Source organism: Danio rerio, chromosome 3 (assembly GCF_052040795.2).
Source record: "Danio rerio strain M-AB ecotype USA chromosome 3, GRCz13ab, whole genome shotgun sequence".
Lineage (NCBI taxonomy): Eukaryota > Metazoa > Chordata > Actinopteri > Cypriniformes > Danionidae > Danio > Danio rerio.
In genome coordinates this window covers 51,606,741-51,633,181 of record NC_141023.1, presented here as the reverse complement: position 1 = coordinate 51,633,181, position 26,441 = coordinate 51,606,741, and the positions used below count along the sequence as shown (strand labels likewise).

At 37.3% G+C, this 26,441-nt stretch overlaps 1 protein-coding gene and 2 long non-coding RNA genes across 17 annotated transcripts in view; 1 reads left to right on the top strand and 2 right to left on the bottom strand.

Moving 5' to 3' along the window:
• LOC147846039 (uncharacterized) overlaps positions 1-26,441 on the bottom strand; it is a 531,070-nt gene that overhangs the window by 97,382 nt on the left and 407,247 nt on the right. The window lies entirely within an intron of this gene.
• The window catches only part of gcgra (glucagon receptor a), a 213,987-nt gene that overhangs the window by 145,370 nt on the left and 42,176 nt on the right, over positions 1-26,441 (top strand). For 13 of the 14 annotated variants that reach the window (XM_087245126.1, XM_087245119.1, XM_087245128.1 and 10 more), the window contains 5 exons: positions 8,282-8,351; positions 11,937-12,025; positions 13,218-13,365; positions 19,424-19,465; positions 19,555-22,286. In XM_087245126.1, coding sequence (XP_087101252.1) covers positions 8,282-8,351; positions 11,937-12,025; positions 13,218-13,365; positions 19,424-19,465; positions 19,555-19,920 — 715 coding nt within the window. In that variant the 3' untranslated portion in view covers positions 19,921-22,286. Of the gene's footprint in view, positions 1-8,281; positions 8,352-11,936; positions 12,685-13,217; positions 13,366-19,423; positions 19,466-19,554; positions 22,287-26,441 lie in introns of those variants that run through there. The other variant, XR_015481187.1, reaches the window with a different exon arrangement.
• Positions 22,146-26,404, bottom strand: LOC147846045 (uncharacterized). The gene is made up of 2 exons (XR_015481242.1): positions 25,805-26,404; positions 22,146-22,638 (listed from the first exon to the last, which is right to left on the bottom strand). It is a non-coding gene; the product is annotated as an uncharacterized LOC147846045 (long non-coding RNA).

The window sequence follows — 26,441 nt, the reverse complement described above, 5'->3', positions numbered from 1 at the left end:
GGGAAACATCCACACAATTTTATTCACACACATATACTACAGAAAATTTAGCTTACCCAATTCACATAGTGCATGTTTTTGGACTGTGGAGGAAACCGGAGCACCTAGAGGAAGCCCTTGCAAACACAAAGAGAACATGCAAACTCCAAACAGAAATGCCAACAGAAATGAAGCTGATAATTGCGAAAAATGTGTCATGTGAACAAACCTTGCACACTGAGTTCTATGCATATTAATTCATCCTTTACGAAAAAACGCTAAACATTACGGAGTCAGTTTAAGCAGTGATACTTTGTGTCCTTTCTTATCTAAAGTAGAGGAATAGACTTCATATTGTGTTCATCCAATACTGCACAGAGCGGAGTGAGAATTAAGCTCATTATCAAAGAGCTACGCTGGATTGCCCTAAAATGCAAAGTTTATTTCATGAAATTGGTGGAATGTTGAAATATTGCTTATGATACTTCACACACTTCACAAAAAAATAACCTGAAAAACAAAGATTGGCAGTACCTATAAACATTATAATGAATGGCGATTGACCGTGTTGGCAGACTATGCTTTCTATTATAATGTTTATAGGCAGAATGTGAAATGTATGGACACACAAACACACACACACACACACACAACAAAATAGCAGCAAGGCAATGTGGGCCAATCACTAGCTACATTTCCATCCATCTTTTTAAATTTTTTTTATTTTATTTTTTTTATGTAGAAGAAAAATTTATTTGGCGAGGCAGTGGAGCAGTAGGTAGTGCTGTCGCCTCACAGCAAGAAGGTCGCTTGGTCGCTGGTTCGAACCTCGGCTCAGTTGGCGTTTCTGTGTGGAGTTTGCATGTTCTCCCTGCCTTCACGTCGGTTTCCTCCGGGTGCTCCGGTTTCCCCCACAGTCCAAAGACATGCGGTACAGGTGAATTGGGTAGGCTAAATTGTCCGTAGTGTATGAGTGTATGAGAGTGTGTGTGTGTGTGTGTGTGTGTGTGTGTGTGTGTGTGTGTGGATGTTTCCCAGAGATGGGTTGCGCCTGGAAGGGCATCCGCTGCGTAAAAACTTGCTGGATAAGTTGGCGGTTGGCGGTTCATTCTGCTGTGGCGACCTCGGATTAATAAAGGGACTAAGCTGACAAGAAAATAAATGAATGAATGAAACATTTATTTTGTCAGTGTGTCAAAACAGTTAGCACAACATGAGGTCAAATTTTTTTATTGTACTAAACTTTCAGATTCAATGTGCAATAAACTCAAACTCTCAAACCAACTTAGTTATGCATATGGTCATCTTTGAGCATGCAGCATGTCAAACCTTGAAGCAGATGAGCTACAACAGCAGAAGACACACCAGTGTCAGTCACAAAAAAAGCAACCTGAGGATGTCTGGTCTGATGAGTCTTGGCTTTTGCTGCAACATCAGGATAGTTTCTGAATTAGATTCAAAATTAGGTATTAACAACATGAAATAATGGATTTTTCTTGTCTTGTATCAGTGGTTCTGGCTGCTGTTGGTGTAAAAGACATTTTCTCAGCCTACTTTGGTCTCCTTAGTACGAACTGATCATTGTTTTTACAGCACAGTCTACCTGAGTATTGTTGATGACCATATGTATGCTTTTATTCAATTAAATTTTCAATTCATCTTTATTTTTATAGCACTTTAGCAATGAAGATTGGGTCAAAGCAACCTCACATAGAAGTTATATTAAACTGAAACTGCATCAGTTCAGTTTTCAGAGTTGAAGTTCAGTTTAGTTCTGTTCAGTTCAGTGTGGTTTAATTTTCACTGCTGAAAGTCCAAACACTGAAAAGCAAATCCATTGATGCACAGCTCCACAAGTCTCAAACCAAGCAAGCCAGTGGCGAGGAACAAACTTCACCAATTGACGAAAGTGAAGGAAAAACGCTTGTGAGAAAACCTCTTTATGACCACAATAAACTCACACAGCTTTTTGGTGAAGGGATTTATCCAATGAATATGTTTCCTTCCTAGTTTATTCTTTCTTTAGTTTGTATTCAGTCTCAAATGAATGCATGATGTTTGTATGCACTTTCTTTTTTAAAATTCACAGCTTGGTGTTTCCATCCAGCGTTTTCTTATGTAATATCCAAAAATGTGTGTATAAATACGTGAATGGAAACATAGCTACTGGCACTGATGAAAGCCAGCACTCATGAAACAGTCAGTGTGTTTTTGCTGGTCGGAGATTTGGCAGACAACAGTACTCTGTCACTGTTGCGTTTGTTTTATAACAAATCAAATGCATAAATTGTGAACACAAAGCTACCTTTTCTCCAGATACCGTGTCAAAAGCTCTGAAGCTAAGCAGATATTCAGCTACTCTGATAGATGAGTATTGAGCATTTATATGTAGCTGCGACGTCCACTTCAGATTTTGATTTTAGCTTGAAGAAGCCAACACATCACACTCTTTAAAATAAATAAAAAATACAGTGTGTTGTAAAATCTGTAAATCATTCACCCAGCTATACTTATGGTTGGAAGGCTTCTCTAGATAAATTTATTGTAATGACCCTTTGGGAGTGCTAGGGTTACATATTTAATAGTATATATTTCATTCATATTTTACGACCTGACTGCAGAACGTAATTCCCTTGTGCTGCTATACATCACAAGTTGCACTCTCATAAATAAATTCCATGACCCTTGTAAAATGTTCCCTCCCTGGCTACTTCATTAGGTGTTGCTTGCTAGTATCCTTTTGCTTTCGAAGCAAATTAAACAAGGTGCTGAAAACATTCCATAGTTTTAGTCCATGATATCTTGAGTTTATTATAGTAACATAACAAAGTGATAGCAGACTTGTCAGCTGCATGTCTATAATGTGAATCTCCTGTTCCAGCACATCAGATATGTTGACCTTGTAGGTCATTTGAGTAAAGTGAACTTGTGGTCATGTTCAAGAAAATAGTTTGAGATGAGATTTTTGACATGACATGTTATCCTGCTGGAAATGAGTTCATTGTGGCATAAAGGTATGGTCGTGCTGAGTATACTCAGCACTATATTGTTAAATGTCAGTGATGATGTTTAAATGACACAGTAATTATTACGAAATCCAAAACGTGTAAAGGCAACAGTGGCGTAGCGGACGGGGCTGCAGGGCACGCACCGCGGGGGGGCCCCGCTTGATTAGGGGGCCCCTCGTCATCGCGATTTTCAATAATTGAAAATCCACCGGCAACCGCAATAATCAAACTCTTGGGAACAACTGTGGTCGGAACCAAAGTTCACAGGTCTGTGATCTCTGAACACCTCTCAAGCGGTGGACTAAACTTCATTCTGATTGCTTGCCGCCAATGTTGCCAACTTAGCGACTTTGTCACTAGATTTAGCGACTTTTCAGACCCCCCTAGCAACAAATCTAGCGACTTTTTTGTGTGTAATTGGAGATTTTTTGGACTGTCATTTGTGCATACTGTACCGTCCCTACTCTTTTCAACGAGCTGCATGTGATGCCGCCGGCCCCTCCCCCGCCTCACAGCACTGACAGGCAGCCCAGTCAGTCCTCGTACAGCAGCCTCTCCCACCTGCAGCCCGAGAGCAGATCACCCCTCTGCGTACCGACGACAAATGATTTAGCACAGGCAGTGTGAAGGTATTTCCCTTGTACAGTCAAACCGATCTACTTCTACTTTATTTTAACAATTTAATTGGACCGTTTATTCTTTTCTTGTTCACAATCACAGATATTTTAGTGACAGTTTCTCAACTTGTCTGAGTTTATTACATATGAGAGATTACTGCACATTTACTACATATCTATAATGACATACTGTATTCAAACAGCAATAAATTTAGTTAAATAAACATGCTTATATAAAGTGTAGTGCAATTATAAATATCCCTTTATTAACCATAGGCTGTTAAACAAACAGAAACGTTAAAACGTGATGACGTCAGTGATATGCAAATTGACGTATGACGTATCTTCCCCCCCCCCTCCCCCATCACCATGGGGCCACGTCAGCGATCCCTGCAGGGGGGCCTCAGCATTTTGCGCTACGCCACTGAAAGGCAATATCACTCCCGTTATTGCACTAAAAGCTTCCTGAAACATTATTAAAAAGTCAGGATAGATACATGCTTTTATACGTTTTATAGCAAATTCTGATACGAATATCTGGTTAAATAGTATACGTATAGTCAGATAGTTAACTGTTGTACGTAACTAGTATGTCCACTTAAAGTATTGTCCTTATTCTAAAATGCAGAAGTGCGCTTGTTTTTGTGATTGTTTTAGAACTTCAGTTGCCTATGGGAGAAATGACTTGGAATAATAAACAGTAGAATATGGTCAATCTATTTGCTCTACAAACAAGTGTAGCCATAACTATATAGACAAAGCAGAATAAAATGATAATAAAATATCAGTTTGCAACATTAAGCAAGCGTAACTAGCTGTTTTTTCTTTTACTAAAAATGAATAGAAGTGAATAAGACCGGAAGTCTTGAGCCAAAGAGATTCAAATGGCTGCACCCGCTCGTACGCAAAAAAACAAGGTCAAAAGAGTCCTCTTCACTATACTAGCACTCAAGGACCCACACAAACCACCAAGATAGCAGCTCCTGCTGGCCTTACTAGCACCTCTTGCAGCAGCAACCTAGTTTCACAGCCCTGCTTAGCTTCAGTGAGCAACCATGTGGTAGCTGTAGAGAGATATAGCTGGTGTGTGGTGTGAGCAGGTGTAACTAATAAAGTGTCTATGGCTGTATTTGACTGTGTCATGCTCTGCTAAAGTTGGGGACAGGTTCATGCTCTCCCACACTCATCACCCATCCATCCGACTGAATTTATCTGTCTAGAGCAGATAATAGAATTGCTCTTTCTTCTTGATAAGCTGAGCGTTGTCTCCATTCCCATCAGACAGCTGTCATCTGTCATGGGCATGTGATGCTATTGCCACATCATTGAATTTTTTCTACACTGTTACTTCAAATACTAAGATTATCCAGCATTTTCAGAATGCAGATATGTTTTATATGCTCTTACTTTCTTAGTCCCATGTGCAATATGCTACAGAACATCTGCACTCTTCAGTGCACTTGATTTGACCCCCCCGTTTCTAGTGGCAAATGAACCGGAAGTTATATCAGCCCCAGTGTTCATCATCTTGTTTGTGATGCATTATTAAACCAAACTGCTAAGACAAACATGCTTGCAAAAACTGAAATTTCTATACTAAAACCAAGCATGTGACACACATACTGAAAAGTGAAGCCAATATATGATCATCACCCCCTGGTGGCTGGCTGCAGTATAGGTCATAAACCTGACCTCTTCATGTAAAAGAATCTGTCTTGAGCCAAGCTAAAATGTATAATAGCACGTCAATAATTTTCTCTAAAGATTCATTTTAGGTTATTCTGATCATGCTGATGTATATTCAAATGTATGTTTTCTTTATGTTTGCCTTTATTTAAAAGTAAAAGTAACATAACAAATTAACTTAGTGTTGGTTTTTGTTGTTGTTGTTTATATGTATATGTGTGTGTGTGTGTGTGTGTGTGTGTGTGTGTGTGTGTGTGTGTGTGTGTATCGTTATGGAAATGCATACATATTACATATATTACACATATATTACACATACAATTTTCTCTTGTATTCAACCTAATACGGCTGAACAATATATCGTTCTTGATATCGCACTGTGTGTATCCGCAATAGTCACATCATAGGAATAAATTATTCACAATATACAATCATTTATACAAAAATGACCAAGTTATTTTACGTTTGATTGTTAATATTTTTATATTTAAATACTGTTAGGCTAGATAATCACACCGCACTATTTACCAGACCCCCTAGTTTTTCGCGATACCGCAGTCACTGAATCCAACACAAAAACAACAAAAAGTCGAGATTTTTTTGCAATCCTGCAAAATTCTTGATTTAAACGCAAAATAATTGCTAAAAAATAAAATTATAATCTCATAGATTCCAAACCATATAATCAAATTATATTTATTTCAGTTTGCAGGTGATTGTTTTACATGACTTATCGCACTGTATACACAGCGCGCGTTATTTATTTAAGTGTCTCTCGAAAAACGCCTTCACAATCAGGGGCAGGGGTGGTGAAGAGTTTTACGCTTGTGCAGTAAGCAGATGAAGCGAGAGTGATTTACATGTGAAGTCAAAGCAAAGATGGGATTAGACATCCTGTGGCGCAAATTGGGCATTTTGTGCATTTGACTCGCTTCAGACTGCAAAAGAAAGTTGGAGCAAACATATAACAAACGGAGCAGTGGAGCAAACAGATAGAGATTGGTTCACAGATGACGTCCGCTGTACGTGACTAAATTAAAGGACATTATTTGTGCTTTGCACGTATGGCTGGTATTATGATGTGCGTCATATTGCTAAATTATTTCGCTTAACTTTCTTCCTATAGTTAACTAGAGAAAACGATTCCCTGCCACTGACGAGTTTTACAGCAATCCGTGTTTTAGGTGTATCATGGTAGGGAAAGCCCTATTATATGTCTTGAGTGAGATATGTGATGTCAGATACTCTGGGGAGTGAAACCTGAGTGATTCCGCAATCGCTGAATCCAACGCAAAATCAACAAAAAGTCGCACATTTTTGTGATCCTGCAAAATTCTAAATTTAACACAAAATAATCACAAAATTTGTAAATAATCTCATAAAACATCAAATTCTAAACCATATAATCAAATAATATTTATTTCAGTTTGCAGTTAATTGTTTTACATGACTTATAGAGGTTGCAAACGAAGTGCTCGTGATGTATTGGAGTGTCTCGAAAAATGACGTCTCACCTGTGACCTCACAATCAGGGGTAGGGGTGGGGGGAGTTTTCAGCTTGAGCAGTAAGCAGACACGGATGAAGGGTGAGTGATTTACATGTGAAGTCATAGCAAACATGGGATTAGACATCCTTTGGTATAATTGGGCATTTTGTGCATTTGACGTGCTTCAGACTTCAAAAGAACGTTGGAGCAAACATCTAACAAACTGAGCAGTGGAACAAACAGACAGAGATTGGTTCACAGATGACATCTGCTGTACTTGACTAAATAAAGCACATCATTTGTGCTTTACAAGTATGGCTGGTATTATGATGTTTGTTGAATTGCTAAATTATTTAAATTAACTCTTTTCCTGTAGTTAACGCGAGAAAGAGATTCCCTGCCACTTTTACGGTATTCCGTGTTTTAGATTTATAGAAAGATTATTGATAAAAATAAAAGTTATACAAACTTCCTTTGGCTTAATCCCTGCCATTTTAGATCTTGTTTTGAGCTTTTTATGATATGTGTCATTGTCATTGTGTCAGATACCTAACATATAGGCTACCAAATATGGTTAATTATAATAGTCATTCCGCAAAACAAGATATCACAATGTCAGATTATCTTAATATTATTCAGCCCTAATGCTTAACATTAAACAAATGGCAACACGGTGGCTTAGTGGTTCGAACTTTCGCCTTACAGCAAGAAGATTGCTGGTTCAAGTCCCAGCAAGGTCAGTTGGAACTTCTGTGTGGAGTTTGTATGTTCTCCCCATGTTCTAATGGGTTTTCTCTAGGTGCTACGGTTTCCCCACAGTCGAATGACATGGGCTATTGGTGAATTGGATTAACTAAATTAGCCATAGTGTGTAAACGGGTGTATTGGTGTTTCCCAGTACTGGGTTATGACTAGAAGGGCATCTGCTCCATAAAACATATGCCAGAATAGTTAGTAGTTCCACTGTGGTGACTACTGATAAATAAGGGACCAAGCCGAAGGAAAATTAATGAATGATTGAAATTGAAAGCAACTATTGTTAAGTCCTTCGCTGTAAAGGCTGTGACATTATGTACATTACAAATTGGCATCGCCATTCACTGGCCAGACAGGCATAACAGCCCTCTGAGTAGATCTTTTTTTCTGATCTTTGTAAATAGGGATCATTGAAACTATCAATAAGTACGTTATTGTTTTAGTACATTATTGTTGTTTAAACAAAACTTTTTAATAGGATTAAAATGAAAATGTCTAATTTATTCACAAAGCTTTTTATTTTATGTCACTCTGGTAAATAGCAAGACAATAAAGAAACAAAATGATTTATTATACATGCCTCTCAAGTTTAAGCATGATTTATGGGTAATCAAGTAAGTTTAATTTGCTTTACTTCAATATATGTTTACAGTAGCTGAAATATTGCTTTAGTAAGATTTGAGTTTATTGCGGCAGGGCGCATGTGTTCATCTACAGTGACATATTTGCTTTTTTTGCTGTTGATCAGATGCTGGGAGCAGAATAATCACATGGAGTACTGGTGGATCATCCGCTCTCCCATTCTGCTAGCTGTGTTGGTAAGTGTCAGAGTCGTTTATGAGTGTCTCTCATCTCTACTCGTCTGCACGAGCGTCCCCATCTACAGCACTATTAATGACACTTCACCTCATGTAACACCACTTCACCTCATCTTCGAAGTCAAAGTGAATTCAATATTGGCTTTTAGTCTTAATTATGCAGCATACTGAAGGCTGGATTTGAAAGTTGAAGGAATCATTAGGACTGAGTTCAGGACAAACACAACAGCTACAAGCCATGAGTAGGGCCAGACAGAATCTGCGGACATTTTTTGCTATTTCTGCGCAGAATATCATGAAAAATCTGCTGATTTATGCGGAATGATTTTGGGTGTATCTTAACTACAAACTTAATATGTTAAATGGAATAAAAACATTTTTAACTTTTATTTAATAGAACAATGTAAATCCAATTAGATCCACTTATTTGGTAAACAAAGCAAGTCACTCATATATCTACCACATATCTACAAAAAAATCTGTATTGTAAGTAAATCATATGAATATTTTCATATTAGTCTGTAATATTACTGAAGTTATTTTAAAAACTGAATTATTATAAATTCATACACATTTCACACAACTAAATAAATATACTCAATCATGGGCTGAAAATTTGCAGTTTTCTGCATGTGCAGATTCTCTGTAGGCCTATGAGCAACACTATACTGCCCCTCTTTTCAATCAATATATCAATCTTATGTAATTAATCTAATAATACATTTGTAACTGTGTTTTTTTAGAGAAAGACAGTAAAATGCTAACGCTGAGGTTTTTGATTCACCAGTTGGCTTTCTTAAACTCCGTTAGAAAAATAGTGTCTAGAAAATACTTCAGTCACTGGAGCTGCATGATGTTGGAAATGACACCGCAAAGTGTTGGTTACCTGTAACTCCTTAATTTTACACTGATCAAATCAACTTCTAACTCTGATTGTGTTGATTCATCAAAATATAACTCAACACTGTAAAAATATCCATAAATTAGCAGTTTATCACATTGTGTGATTAATGTTTAGATTTTTTTATTAAGGTTTATTTATGCTTTTGAATTGCATTATGGGAGCTTGATCTTTTTCTATAAACCTTTCACAATGAAAAGTTAGAAAAAGGGACTTTTATTAACATTTTAAAAGTTTTAATTGATATATTGTCTGGGTTGGTGCTGGATTTTAGGGTAAAAAATACTTGTAAGAAATTGCCAATTCATGTTTTTATTATTTTACAGACTTATTTCTCTATATATTATTTCCTAAACACATTGTTGCCAATTTAGCGACTTTATCACTATATTTAGCAGCTTTTCAGACCCCCTTAGCGAGATTTTTTTTAAATTGACTAGTGACAAATCTAGCGACTTTTTTGGTGTTACTGGAGATTTTTATAGACTCATTTGTCCATACTGTACCATTCCTACACTTTTCAAAGAGCTGCGGGTGAAGCCTTTGGCCCGCCTCAGAGCATACACAGGCGGCTCAGTCCTCGTACAGGAGTCGCTCTCACCTGCAGCCTGAGAGCAGATTAACCGTCTGCGTACCAAAGTCAGACCGATCTGCTTCTTCTTTGTTTTAAATGTAACAATTTAATTTGACCGTTTATTCTTTTTCTTGTTCACAATTACAGATATTTTAATGACAGTTTCAGAACTTGTCTGAGTTTATTATGTCTAAGAGATTACTTCTAATTTACTACACATCTATACTGATATGCTGTATTCAAAAACCAATGCAAAACTGATATTTATACATAAAGCGTGGTGCAAATATAAATACCCCTTTATTAACTATAGTGTTATGATTAAAGGCAATCTAGCGGTTGCAGATCAATAATGGACTACAAGATCCAGTCATGCACCACACACACTCACAACCAGTTACTGATCATGACTGAGTTTGTAGTCCATAATGGCGGATTTTACTCGGTAAGCGATCTGCAACTGCTTGATCGCTGATAATCATAACAGCTGATAATCATAACAGAAAACAAACAAAACAAGGCGAGGGACTAAAACATGGCAGAACAAGGCAAGGGAAAATGCATTTACAAAACTCAGCCATAAGGTGTGTGTGTGCGCTGTATTTAGAGTCCATGTAACTAGTTCGTAACGATACTCCGGCTGTGTGCAAGCAATCAGTCATGATCAGGAGCTGGTTGTGAGTGTGTGTGTGGTGCATGACCGGAGCTTTGTAGTCAGTTAGTGTTCTGTAACTGCTAAATCGCTGATATTGTTAACACATAGGGCTCTATTTTGATGGTCCATGCGCAAAGCGCAGGGCGCAAACGCTTTGAGGATGTGTCAGAACGCATTTTTGCTCATTTAAGGATGGGAAAATCTGCTTTGCACCGTGGCGCATGGTCTAAAAGGGTTGAGTTTATTTTCTTAAGGAGTTTTAGGTGTGTTTTGAGAATAAGCCTTGAGTCGCGCCATAAGCGCAGATGCAATTTAAATGACTTAAAGTTAGTGTAAATGGAAAAACAGAACATTTCACAAGCAATTAACAGTTAACAGTATTTTACTCAAAACGACTCTTGTGCCAAGCTGAAACTAGCAATAGAATATTGCGCCACATTGCGCCGGGTGTATGATAGGGCCCATAGGCTGTTAAACAAACAGAAACGGTTGGATGTGATGATGTCAGTTATATGCAAATTGACACATGACTTAATCTTGCAACATTTAGCACCTTTTCATTGAAAATAGTTCGCAACACTGCCTATGCATTTTATATTATTATTATACTAAAATGTTAATAAAAGTCACAATGTTAAACTGTAGAGTTAAATTATCAACATCGAAAGTCAACAGAGGAGAGATCAATGTGCCGTAATGCAATTCACAACCGTAAATAAATGAAAAATAATTGTGAAAGAGAAAATAAGGAAACTGTTGATAGATGTACAGTGTATAATATTAATACTTTACAAAGTAGACTAAATTTTACAGCCACACTATAACCACAGTAAAAAAAGATGAAATGATGATATAATTGTGACCTAGCTTTCGCTGAATTTCCTCTCATAATAGGAGGAATATAAAGAGCAAGTCTAGGTTAAATGTGGGACGCTGTTTTATGCCCAGCAGTTTCCCTTTACACTCACACTGTCACACCCAATTACACTGCATTTGCCTTAACATTAAACACAACATTCAAAATTCAAATCATTTCCATTATGCATGAATCACAGTGCCATTCTTGGTAAATCAGGAAGCAACTACACGCAATATGTCCTATGGTCTTAGATGTGATTTCAGTGACTTCTTTTCCCTACTCAAGTGTCTGTCTACACATGATTGCTCTGCAAGGCACAATTTCCAGGCAACCATAATGCTCACATTGAATGTGAGGTGCGGATGAGCATTTAGCAATGTGTAGGGATGTTTCTGTCCACGTCTCAAGTGTTCCTGCGGTGGGCTGAAATTTCCTCTGTTTGAAATGGTTGGACTGCTGTTTCCACAGCTCACTTCCTTCCCCCACAGTCCTGACTCATTTGTTGTGTTGTGAGGAAGCTATAGTGTCAGTTTTGTCCAGCTAATATGATGTAATGGTCTTAACCAGGGCATTATGATGTTTTCTTCTTCATCCAGATTAACTTCTTCATCTTCATACACATCATCAAGATCCTCGTGTCCAAACTGAGGGCGCATCAGATGAGATATTCTGACTACAAGTTCCGGTAGGTGTCCTGCAGTTAGTTTGCCCAAAAATGAAAATGTTTTAGTCATTATTATCTTATCCAGATTACACAAACTTGATTAAGCAAATCTGTACTCTTGTGTGGTTTCACTGGGACAGTCGGAGTGAATTTTGCCACTAATACAGTCTAATGTTTATACGGCCATTATATGGATGAACATGGGCGAGATATTTACTTTGAAGGTGCCATAGAGTACATTGATTTATATGTTAAATCATTCTCTGATATCTACATAGTTGATATATGGCTTAAGGACCCTGCAGGCACAGGACATAGACATGACATCATCTTAAAGTTGTACCCAAACGTCATGGAGATGCTGAATTTTGTTTGGAATTGAAAATCGGTAACCCAACATCAGACTGACGTCAATGTCTAACCTAAAATTAATCTAATATCAATGTCTAAACATGTTACGCCTTGACATTGTGTGGACAATACCACTTTTACATCTATCAGACATTGGATTTTGGTCACTTTCCAACACAACCTAAAATAAACCAAATATCAACGTAATTTGACGTTGTTATTGAATGTCAAAATAACGTTATCCTTAGACGCTGGCTTGACATTGAATTTTGGCCACCTGACATCATGACCTAAATGTAACCTAATATTAACGTCCTATTATGTTGTGTGTCTGCTGGTTAAGTAAAAAATTCTCCAAAAATGTTTTCATCATCATCATTTTCTTGTCGGCTTATTCCCTTTATTAATCTGGGGTCGCCACAGCAGAATGAACCGCCAACTTATCCACCAAGTTTTTACGCAGCAGATGCCCTTCTAGCCGCAACCCATCTCTGGGAAACATCCACACACACATTCACACACACACTCATACACTACGGACAATTTAACCTACCCAATTCACCTGTACCACATGTCTTTGGACTGTGGGGGAAAATGGAGCACCCGGAGGAAACCCACGCGAAGGCATGGAGTACATGCAAACTCCAAACAGAAACGCCAACTGAGCCGAGGTTCGAACCAGCGACCTTCTTGCTGTGAGGCAACAGCACTACCTACTGCAGCACTGCCTCGCCAAAAATGTTTTGTATATGCTTATTTATAACCTTTATAATAAAAGACTCAGTTTGACCATATCTTTGGGAAAGACAATATTATGTGAATGTTTTGAGATTAACTTCATGGGTTTTTCTCTCACTTTCAGGCTTGCAAAGTCCACGCTCACCCTGATTCCGTTACTGGGGATCCATTCGGTCCTGTTTTCATTTGTTACTGACGAGTCTACCTCACACGGTGCTCTGCCCCTACGCCTCACAAAACTCTTCATAGACCTCTTCTTCAACTCCTTCCAGGTCAGAAAGCCTCAATACAGCATCACTCACTCCAAGCTGAGCAAAATTTATTTTCTTTAATTCCTCCAACATCATTTTCAGAATGCTTATGCACAGACTGTTGGAAAAAAATAATAATACTAAAGGGGCGTAATAAAAAACTGAAAACTGGGTTGTGATATTTGATTTGCAAAAATATCACATTTTGGTCAACAACCAAATATTCATACTGACTTGAGGTTAACTAAATAGATTTATTAAAGTAAATGTTTGAAGTATAGTAAGGAGCATCTTTTCAGGGTGGTCCAGGGGCAAAACAATAAACAAAAGAAACCTACAAAGGAAAATAAGCTAAATTGTATCCAAAAAAATTACAGGAAGCTTACCTCCCTCCTTAAACATGAACAAAGTTAAACTACTCTTCCAAATAAAAAGACAGACCATCCCTTTTGTCCCTTTTCCACTGAGTGGTACAGCACGGTACGGGTCAGTTCGGGTCACCTTTATCAGGCTTCCATTTCCACTGCCACCTTTTGGTGGGCATGGTGTACGACAGAAAGTTTCAGACTGCATCATTCTCGCTTGAGGAAATGTAAATCTGTATGTGTATCTGTATGTGTTGTTCACATAACATATGAAAAGCACTTCTCACAAAACAGATGCTTTATCCACAAATACTTGTGTTTAAATGTTCATCACTAACCTTTCTATAAACAAGATTTTATAATTACTGAAGATCAATGATAGGGCAAAATAGCCTACTGTAACGTCTGCAATTATATAAAATAAATAAATGCAACATATATGAACACATACAGACCCTTACAGTGTCTGAAATGTTACCAATTACAGTAAAACTACACACACCATACATTTAGTCCTTATTTGGGTCCAAAAAAAAACACAAAATATTGACCTCTCATCTGCATTTTTAATTTTCACCAGCATATGTAACCCTTTTGTTAGAAAGTAATTCTTTCATTCCTAAGTTCAAAATCATAACAATAATTCATAATAGTCCAGAAGGTGATGATAATAGTTAAACATGGCAGTTTGTTCATGTTTTAGGTTGCTAAAAGAATCATTTGCTTTGGCTTCTCCTTTGTTTTTTGCACTTTACTCTCGCGTTTGTCCATTTCTGAAAGGATCAGATTTCAGAAGCACTTTAATAATCATGTGCATGTTATTATCATTAGGTCATGAAGTTCATTATTTCAGATGTAGATGCGTGGCAAGCTCTCTGGAGAAATTGAAACCGATCGCACTTTTAGACGGCCCCATAAAACATCAACAGTAGATTTTGTTCTTCTTGGTTCATCAAGACTACAACAAGTTTTGTTTGAGCTTGGGTTGACCATGGTTTGTTATTATATGTATATATTACAACGGTGTAATGTCTCGGCTGTGTTTTTAAAAAGGCCAGTTCCTTTGTTTTCATTCGCCTGCTTGTCTACGAGCGATTGATCTATCTCTGTAAACCAATAGCGTTCAGCTGCATGTCTAGCTCTAGCCTTTTGGTACCCTTTTGTCATGCTAGGTATCCTTTGTAAAGGGTACCCAAAAAGTGGTATGGTATGGTTTGCTTTTTGGTACCATTTGACAGTGGAAACGGCCATTAAAGTGTACCAAACTTTACCGTACTGTACCACTCAGTGGAAATGGGTCATTATTGCTCTTGTTTATAGCACTTCAAACATGATCACAATGACAGACTCAGTGTTGACAATAAGGCAAAGTTTGGTCATGAGATGGAAGAGGAAAATCAGGACCTCCTCTTTTAAAAGAAACACTGTATCAACAACCTACAGCCACATTACGAAGGAGGGAGCCTATAAAAATCACACAGTAAATGCAGTGAGGAGCCAAAAGAATTTCAAGGCACGACAATAATAATAAACAAAAAATTATATTGAGTTAAGATCTCTATTTTACAATAAACCATTTTATTAATGTACATTGAATGTAATCTAAAAAATGTTTGCCTCTTTTGAACTGCATCCCAATCATCACAAATACTACAGAAGATCTATTGGAACAAATATGAACCCAAGGTATGTAAAGAAAAAATCATGATTTAGGGTTACATTCAGTATGGAGGTGTGCAGACTGGATGGCAATATTAACAGCCTGAGGTATCAAGACATTTGTGCTGCCCCTTACATTACAAACCATATTTCAGCCTTCACATCAAAATTCCTGAAAGCAAACAATATCAAGGTGCTTCAGGATTGGCCAGCCCAGTCAACATACATGAACATTATTGAGCATGCCTGGGGTAAGATTAAGGAGAATGCATTGAAGATCCAAAGAATCTTGATGAACTCTATGAGTCCTGCAAGAATGATTTCTTTGCCATTCCAGATGACACTATTTATAAGTTATTAGAGTCATTGCACAAATGTACTGTATGGATCCAGTCCTCCAAGCTCATGAGAGTCATACACAATTTATATTATTTTACCAATGCACCATGACTTTATATTATATACTGTGCATTACAGTATAGTTTATTAATTACAGTACATTACATCTGGTAAGTGACAAGGCTTTTGTCTCATCAAAGTCAGTCTAATTAAATACTTAAAAATCAACGCATGATTATATTTTATTTTGGTAAAATTAGACTAATCTAGAGCCTCTTCTGATACCAAATGATCAACTAGAAGTCAAGTTATTTTTGTTGTACCTATAACTTGGATAGGCGACAAGACACTTGTCAGGTAGTGTATATAGTTTGTCATCTCAATTCAAATTTAGGACTAAACTGAATAAATAAATACATAAAAAAGACTTTTCAGTTCATTTCTGTATGCCTCACAGCTGAAACCCTCACTAACAAGCTTTGAATTGGTCTAAACAAGTGCAGGTGTAATAACAAATTAGACCTTATTATGTTCTCAATATGGCATACTCAGTCACAGATAAAGAGAGAAATCACTTCACCTTGCCAAAATCTCCCTAAAAGCCCCATATGCCGCAAATTAGCAGTGCGTGCAAATGTCCCTTGGTTGGGCAGTGGCTTTGAAAAACATATAAATTGACATTTTGTAGCTTATTTTGCACTGTCAGGACTAATTGCTTTGAGAGAGCGGGCGCTACAAATGAGTTGACTCATGCTTTGACAAATTGATAATGACACTCAAGTGGAGCGCAGCTGCAATGTGTCGAATTTGCATCGTGTGCCTGGGGGAACTGCCCTGATGAGACTTTTCACAAGCGTAAAGGATTCAGAGAAAGGGAGAGAGAGGCCATAAAGCTTGACGATTATGTATCCATCTGTAGACACTTCATCCTTATTGGCTTTTGAACGTCTTAATTATAGATTGCAGCAAGTCATCCGACATGTGTTTACACATCAGGTTGAGCTCATTCATAAAATGGCTGATGATTACTTTTGAATGTTTCTAAAAGTATTTTGCTTTTGTTTATGATTGAGAACAAGCTCAACACATCATTGTAAAAATATGATAGATATGGTTTAGTTGACATTTTTAGTTCAAACTGATTGACCAAAGATTGGTTGGGCGTCTTTATTTTTTCTCATTCCATTTCAAAGTCAAAATGATGTTAGAACATTGGTACATCTGATTTCAAATAACAAAACTAAAACAACAAGACAGGGAGGTGTCTAAGATTATGTTGTCTGTGAGATAAGGAGAAACAGACTAACATAAACATAATTTATAATGTTTTTTCATGAAGTGTTCCTGGCTCCAATTGCCCTAATTAATGCAGCCAAACATTACTTTAGAGAGTTTGGATTTCAAAAGGGAAGAGTTTGTATTTTATGTCTTTGCTAGGGCAAAGTGATGTGACGTTAGTCTACTTTTAATCTGACAGAATCTGTCCGCCTCTTGAACTGCGCTAGAAGGGCAGTTTCGGAGTTTAGGTAGCAGATATGAAAATGAACTACCACCTACATTCTAATAATAATGAATTGTCCAGAATTAATTCAGTGTAGTGGACGTGAAGGGCTATAATACACCAGGAGCTCCCACAAATACTGAGGAGCTAAGTCGAGGCTTTGTAGGTAGTCAACAATATTTTAAAATGCATACAATGTTAAATAGGGAGTTCATGCAATGTTGAAAAAAACTGGAGTAATATGATTCTATTATATTATGGCGCGGCGCGGCTGTTCAGACTGACACTGACATAAGGAGTCGTGGTGTTAATTTGTTTTTTTAATGGCAGCAGTAAACAACTTAACAATTATTTGAACTGTACAACCGTACAAGCTAAAATTAAACAATAATTTTTCTATCTTTTTTTAACCACAAAGTGTGCAGCTTTTGTCACTGCAGTGTATCTTAATTGGCTTCTGGAAGAACATTTCAAGTACACTACTACTAAATTAATATTAGTATACTTACTAAATAAAGTATACTTTTATACTTGACCTTTAGTATACTTTACTTTAGTATACTTCTTTTTCTAAAGGGAGTATTTACTGACTTACTAAGATCAGTCTTGTACAGCCAGAGAAATTTTTGCGGCTTTGACAGCCAAGTTATAGGTCAAAGCTCAGATAAGAATTTTTGCAGCCAATACAGATTCCTTGTAAGGGTGATCAGCTGATACTGAGTACTGATTCTAAGGCTTCATGCTTTATAATGGATCAAGCACATTTTCCCTCTAAATATGAACCATAAGAGAAGATCTTGCCTTACCTAAGAGAATAAATCAAGGATGCTGCATATAATACCTTAAACATGTCTCTTATTATCATTTAGGTTTGAATGTGTCATGGCCAGATGCAGCTTTACAGAAAATAATTGATTAATTTAACTCTGGCTTAGTCCCTTATTTGTCAAGGCTTGCCACAGCGGAATGAACTGCCACAGAAAATAGTATCACACAGATTTGAAAATTGTTATGAAAATTTACAATGCAATTTGGAAACATTGTAAATGATGAATTCAACATGTCTTAATCAAGAAAAAGTTTGGAGCTCACATTTGATGCTTCTTTACTAAAAGGAAATAGGCCTATAAACTACTGTTTATAGCAATGAGTGTATTACAAGAATTTATATTATTAAATATTCATGTTAAAAAATAAATAACGTTCATTTATCCAATAATTCCAACCAACACAGAACTTTCAGTTGTTATATGTAAAAGGCCTAAATGCATGCAGGACCATTCAAATATTTTGCTCGTCTCCAACTATTGACAGCAGATCACTCATGATGAGAGAGATAGGGGGATTTGCACTCACAAAAACTTTACTGCTCTGTTAATTTAAAAGAAATGTACAGCTATTACAGTGCCTCTAGCTATCTGTACTCTTGCTCATTCACTCTCGTTGCCATGATTTCCGAGTATTTATCTCATTTTTGGGGATCACAGGGACGGTATAAATGTGCGGTAGACACATGGAGCTTCCAGGAGAGGTCATACAGTTGGATGAGATGATAGGTAGAAGCGACTCCGTCACATCAGCTCAAAACAGTGCAGATACAATGGCTGCACTTGCAACAAAAAGAGCAGAGCATCACTCGCATATTACGCCAATAAACTAAACAAGTCGCACCAAATCTGAGTATATTTTAGCTGCTGTCACTGTGACGCGAACACAATGATCGCCCCAATACATAATTTACCTGTGTTGTAGCTGATTTTAGCTATGCATAATATACGGGAGCTCACGTTCATCTTCGGTCCTGTCAGAGTTGGCAGGAAAAAATTGAGTGGGAGAGTGTAGCTGATGCAGTTAACACAGTGAGGGGTCTGATTGCACGGTGAGTGAATTAAATAAGAAATGGTCCGATGTAAAGGTGCAGGTCAAGAGAAGAACAGCGGAGCACCGTCAAAGTGGAATGCTGAACTAACATCCTTTGAGGAGAGAGTTGCCTCAATTGTGGGCGACACTTCACTGTCTGGAGTAGTATCCTTAGAAAATTGGCTCACTGCCAGTGCATTTGGCCTTAAAATCGCTGAGATTTGGATCCTTGATTGGTTTATGCTACTATGAAATGACTGTGTACACACTATATACACACACTTGTGCAAACTTCTTCCAATAGTTGATTTTGCAAGACTCCCTTTGAATAATTTTTACTCTGACATGTTCACAGGGGCTGCTGGTTGCCATCTTATACTGCTTCGTCAACAAGGAAGTGAGTTCATTTCTCTTTTTTTCTATATGCACACCCTCACAAAGATCACCCCTCACAAATATGTTCTGTGTATCCTTTCAATTGCACAGGTTCAGTCTGAGATTCTGAAGAAATGGAGACGTTGGAAGCTTGGGAGGGACATTGAGGAGGAGTATCGTCACACCTACAGCCAGAGCCTTCAGATTCAGAAGAGTGGGAGCATCATGGTCCATCCCACCAACCTCCCACGGCTACCTGACATTGCTACCACTACCTCCCGGCTCGGCAGTCCAGAAGAAAAGCAGATGTTGGTTTCTAGCAGCCAAAATGGCATGGGTATTGGGCAGGGATGTCTGCAGTTCACTTCCACACAACAAGATGGCTCCACCTGCAGTTCTATAACAGAGGACATGGTGGTGGTGGACAGGGAAAGGTATTGTAGGGTTGCACAGGGCAATGCCGAGAGCAACTTGTGAGCTAAAGGAGACTCCATACGTCTCACCCGAAGACCAGATCACTCTCGCTTCCTCTGGCTGAGGGCTCTAGACCCTAGGCCCTAGCTTGAGCGAGAGGTGTGTGTATGTGTATGTGTCCTTGGCACTTGTGCGAGTTTCCTCAACAGGCAACTCACAATGGACACCAGTCCTTCACATTGCAGGGTGCTCAGCTGACACTGTCCCAGGATTAATGGTGAGCAAAAGGTGGACATGTTAACAAAGATTTGCACAAATGTACATGCTAACAAACTGAATGATAGAGTCTTACCTCTAGTCTTATTTAACTGTGATTTAGTAGTGAAAACCCATCTGGATTGCAGGGTCCAAGTGAAATCAGCCAAGCAAACTGTTGACCAACCTTTCTGGAGGAACTGAAGAGATACACCGAACTGAACTTTCCAAAAGATAACATAAACAGCGAGTTTGTGTAGAACTCTGCAAATACTTCCATCCAGAAATGACCAACTTAGACAAGAATTTCCATGACAATTTATGCTAATTTGGTGCCAGAACACTAACAAAGCTTTGTGTTTTTGGGTTAAGCTGATTTTGCTGGTTAAGATAATGAAGAAACTTTGTGCACCCACAGTTTGGTTTGCATATATTTTTGAATTAATTGACGCTTATGGGTACATGTAAAGAGTAAGTGCTTGTGTTTAATTAAAAACGTCCTTCACTTTAATGGCCATGGTCAAGGTGTAGATTTAGACTGATCAATTTTGCTTGTGTGCCTTTTATTATAGGTCTTAGACCCCAGTATTAAAACAAAAACACAAAGATTGACCATAAAAGTGAAGTACAAATCTATCAGTTAAACTCACAGAGGTGAAAGTTGCTTAAAGCAAACTCTAGTGTGTAGTGAAGAAAACATCCAGCACACATTAGAAGCATTTGCCTACTATTAATCATAGTGAAGTTCTCCCTTCAAGAAAACAAGCATAGTATGTTTAAGCATGCAAAACACAGCCATATGTGAAAGGCTTCAAAGGAACTAGGTCACTGCCTTAATGGCGTAGTATGCCAGATTTGATTCCCCTATGTCAGAGGAGACGACTGTTCACCAGACCTGTATGTTCAAGAGTCAGTATTAGTTAGTAACTGCTTCTTCTCTCGATTGCCTCTCATCTCCTAAATGGCATTGGAATCCTTTGCCACAAGTCTTTGAAAGATTTTCAGGATGTGTAGGAGGAACTCTGAGAGCCAGAGAAGATTTCGAACAAATTACAACCAAGAACATAGATCAAAATCTTTCTTCACTCAGAGGACGTCTTCATGCTAGATTTACAATACAATATTTCATAGAAATACAGTCGTAAGACACTCAAAGGAGATTCCGAAAAAGGATGCACTTGAGGCGTGTCATTTCTGTAGCATCATCGCCACTAAAGTGACCACCCAAGTGACCCATCTGTGCCATTACAACATCGATTCTACCAACGGCTTGAGTTTTTTTGCTGGGACTATCTGTATGAGGGGGTAGTGTATTGTGGGTTTTAATCAACAATGAGTCCCTGCTGGTAGATGCTGCATTTACACTTAAGGGTACCATAAATGGCAGAATAACTCCAAGAGCCCTGAATAGAAAAAGAGATGAAGCTTCTACCAAGGAGGATGCAATTGAAGTCAATGTTCTGTGGGGCCACAGAAATCATCACCATGGAGGCAAAAAGCTTCATTTTAGGCCATTCAAAAGTAGCTATGTATTCTGGCAAAGTAAACATTTTAATTGCAAAAATTTTGTTGTATCATATTAGATGTCAATTGAGTGCATTTAAGTTGAATGAGAAAGCTTACAGATGTTGAATTGTCCTTGGTCCGATTAAATGGTGTGTTAAGGAGAATTCGAAATTTGTAATCTCTGTTTAGTGCCACTAATGGTGTTAAAATGGCATACTTCACCTTAAATGACAATGAGCAGCTGATGCCCCATATTGTGGCATAATGATGCAGATTTTTATTTTCTTTAGGTCATCAAATGCTTGATGATCATGACGATGATTATCGCAGATAACTATGTGGGTCAATTTGCACAAATTTAATTTATAATTGTTAGATATGTAGATATCGCCTGTTGAGATTTGTAATGACTTTGTTTTGTGGTGTATGTTATTTGTGCACATGATGTGTATTTTGTGTTTTGGCTAGTGGACAGTGATTGAAACGTTGCTTTAGTGTTCAGTCAATGATAAAGAGGCATTTTCTGCAACACTCAAGACCAGTTTTGCCTTTTGAGTGACACAATTTATTCATTTATTGATAGTAATGCATTGGTGGTAAATTTGTATTGACTGCAGGTACATAAAGTGCAAAATGTTACAAAATTCAGTTGTTTTTTTTTCTTTAAAGTGGAAATACCGCCACAAGAGATCAAAGACCATGAACTTATTTGTCTGAGGTTGTCTGCCAAAGCAAAACAATCATGTTGAATATTTCAAACAGATTTTTTCAAAATTGGCGTCATTTACTGTTATCCAAGCATGAAAGTAATCGTGGAAGTTGATAAATCATGCATACATGGGTCTGCCTTCTTTTTCAATGTGAGCGTAAGTCCTCTATTTCTTGCAGCCAAGCTGAAGTGATGCCAGATGCCTTGCAGAAGCAAAGCGTCTGTTATGCTCATCTTTCTGCCTTCAGAACCTCTTGGAATATCTTGGAATCAACTTGCCAAGTGTTTCTCTGGAGAACCAGAACCATTCTCTGAAAGCAGGAGATATGGAAAGCTGAAACTGTGTGAGTGAATGTGAGTTTTTATGAATTGAAGCCGTCATTTTTAATCTAATTGCAATTAAGTTGCATATAAAAAATTACAACATTTTGAATTCAGTCAGTATTAATGTAATGGTCAATGATTAAAAGTTTTTCCAAGCATCAAAACAATTGAAGTATTGTAAAACAGCTTTTTTTCTGTACATAAAAATGCATTCTTTTTTTCTGAGCAAAATGAATGAGAACCATCCTTTTTAAAATATGATTTTTTTTTTCTTGCTAAAAATCATTCAGTGCATTCCAAAATATACAGTGCATCTGGAAAGTATTTCTAGCCTTACACTTTTTCCACATTTTTTATGTTACAGCCTTATTCCAAAATGGATTAGATTCATTTATTTCCTCAAAATTTAACACACAATACCCCATAATATCATTGTGAAAAAAAAGCTTTTTTGAAATTGTTGCAAATTGATAAAAAAAAAAAACCCTGAAAAGTCACATGTAAATGAGTATTCACAGCCTTTGCTCAATACTTTGTTAATGCACCTTTGGCAGCAATAACAGCCTCAAGTCTTTTTGAATATGATGCCACATGCTTGGCACACCTGTCTCTGGGAATTTTTGCCCATTCCTCTTTGCAAGTACCGCTAAAGCTCTATCAGGTTGGATGGGAAGCGACAGTGTACAGCTATTTTCAGATCTCTCCAGAGATGTGCATTAGGATTTAGGTCTGGGCTCTGGCTGGGAAATTTACAGAGTTGTTGAGAAGCCACTTCACTGATATTTTGGCATGTGCTTTGGGTCATTGTCCTGCTGGAAGATGAACCATCGCCCCAGTCTGAGGTCAAGAGCACTTTGAAGCAGGATTTTATTCAGGATGTCTCTGTACATTGCATTCATTCATCTTTACCTCTATCCTGACTAGTCTTATAGTTCCTGCTGCTGAAAAACATCCCTACAGCTTGATGCTGCCACCACCATGCTTCACTGTAGGGTTGGTATTACCCTGGTGAAGAGCGGTGCCTGGTTTTCTCCAAACGATACGCCTGACATTGACTCCAAAGAGTTCAATTTTAGTCTCTTTAGACCAGAGAATTTTGTTTCTTATGGTCTGAGAGTTCTTCTGATGACTTTTGGCAAACTGGGCCCTTATATAGACAGGTGTATCCCTTTTCAAATCATGTCCAATCAACTGAATTTACCACAGGTGAACTCTAACTGAGCCTCTGAAACATCTCAAGAATGATCAGTGGAAACAGTATGTACCTGAGCTCAATTTAGAGCTCCACAACAGAGGCAGTGAATAATTATGTACATGTGATTTTTCAGGTATTTTATGTTTAAAAAATTTGCAACAATTTTAAAAAATCTTTTTTTTCACATTGTTATTATGTGGTATTTTGTGTAGAATTTGGAGGCAATAAATGAAATTAATCCATTTTGCAATAAACCAGTAACATTAAAAAAAACTGGAAAACTGAAGCGCTATGAATACTTTCCAGATATACTGTAGGTTATATGTCATTCTTTTATGTTTATATGCAATAGATACCATTTTTATAGAAATGAAAAGACTCTTTTAAAACCCCTAAACTACACATTAGATGCCATTTTAAATATTATATTATATTATATTATATTATATTATATTATATTAAATTATATTATATTATATTATATTATATTATATTATATTATATTATATTATATTATATTATATTGTATATTTGTTGGAAAATGTGTATGAAATAGTTTGAACAATATTTAATATCACTTTGATGAAAATATTGGGTTAGAATATCATGGAATGGAATGTTTAAAAAAGAAACAGAAACCCCCTTAGAAGTCTTAATGGTTATAGTGGGAAATGTACTGAAGTTGTAGAACTGAAACTGCAGTGGTTGTTTGGGTTTCTTATTTTTTTGCCTTCTATTGATTGCATGCAGGGGCTGATTTAATGATTTTGGGGCCCTAAGCAATTGCTGAAATGCACCTTTTCTAGGTTTATTCATTTTTTGTTTATATTGATATATATATATGAGCAATATCACACTCGTATCAGTGCGATATGGCTGTATATCGGCACTGGTATGAGGCGTGCGTTGCCTTAGTGCCCCCACCAGTGCCGATATACAGCCATATCGCACTGCAAAATCAAACATGGAGAGTCTCAAAAACCCTTTTGTATGAGGAACTACTTTCTTCCGGATTCAAACCATAAGCTGACAGTTAAACAGTTGAGCGTGCATATTTTAAACTTTAAATCTGTAGTGTCTGCTTTTTGCTGGCTGTATGGGGGCTGAGTAATACACAAAGGTTAAAGAGGCTGTAGGAGTTCTGATATTGCAGAATATCGCACGGCTATCAGCCAATCAGATTTGAGAACCAGACAGAACTGTTGTATATATATGTGTGTGTGTGTGTGTGTGTCAGGCTGCTGCATGATGGATATTTTATTTGGTAATATTATTATTATTATTATTAGATAACATTACATAATATTATCTGGATAACATACTAAATAATATTTGATTACATTAAAAAATTGTATTTAACTCTCACGATAAAATATGGTAAAATACAATGTTATTTATAGCTCATAGGTATAATTTATACATTTAGATATTTATTGGGGGCCCCCAGATTTGCCGGGGCCGCTTACCTCGCTTATTGGTTAAATCTGCTCCTGGTGGCATGCTAAAGCTAATGAATACTAATTGAATGTCCTAAAACAAAAGCAGAAACCATTACAACCATAAAAATGGAATGGCTTGTAATGTATTAATGGGTAGTGAAAACCAGTAAACAGTCTGTGATAGTTTCTGTCTTTTGTTTAGTTTTGAGTAAACTTATTTTTGTCGTTCTCTCTTGCAGTTCTTGCAAATATGCTGCACTGTTAGTGATCCTGTTTTCCTCAGAATACTTGCTCTTTCTCTGGCTGCAATATCTTTGGTTGAATTTTTTGTGAATAATTTTTTTGTGAGAATAACCCACTATTTTGTTTTTCTCTATTCATCACGGTATTGGGGTGTCATTGCATACACCTCAGCTACATTGCAAATGACTGATTTAAAAAAAACTCCCATTGCAATCCACACAGACAAAGTTTTGCTTGTTGTAATGGGTGTGTTCTGGTGTTGTGTAGCTCACTTACTGTATCGATAGGCTGATGGTGTGGCTGGCCAGACATGGAGTCGAAGATGATCAGAAAGCCTGCCATGCTGTAGAGTAAAAACTGTGTTTGTGCATTTTTTTATTATGATATCCAGATGGTAAATAAATAAATTCAAGTGAAAAATAGTGTCTTTGTTATTGCTCTTGATAGTTTCAGTAGAGAATGCCAATGTCCAAAAGTTGCAAAGGTCTTACTAAAAGGGGCTAAAAGTAAGAATATTGATAGTAATGAATTTGCCTGATTGCCAAAGTGAGAACACTGACTTCCTGGGTTGCCTGTTAAACCTTTAAACTGGTTATTAGATTAGAACTTTTTAAGGAAGGATGCAGACTATTTTTTTATTTATTCAAGATGTCAAAATTACTGTTACGAATGGATAATATGCAGACAGGGGTAGTTCCAATTCAGCTTCATTTAGTATGGTCAGGCAGGCGGCGGTTGAAAACCAGTGTAGTAGATAATCCAAAAACAGGCAAAAGGTTCAGGGAAGCCACCAAAGAATCAAATATACTGACCAAAGTCAAGAACACAGAAAACAAGTAAAACCACTTACATAACAACAGCTAACCAATACTCAACAACATGCGCTTGAAACAAAGGGATTTAAGTTGTCCAA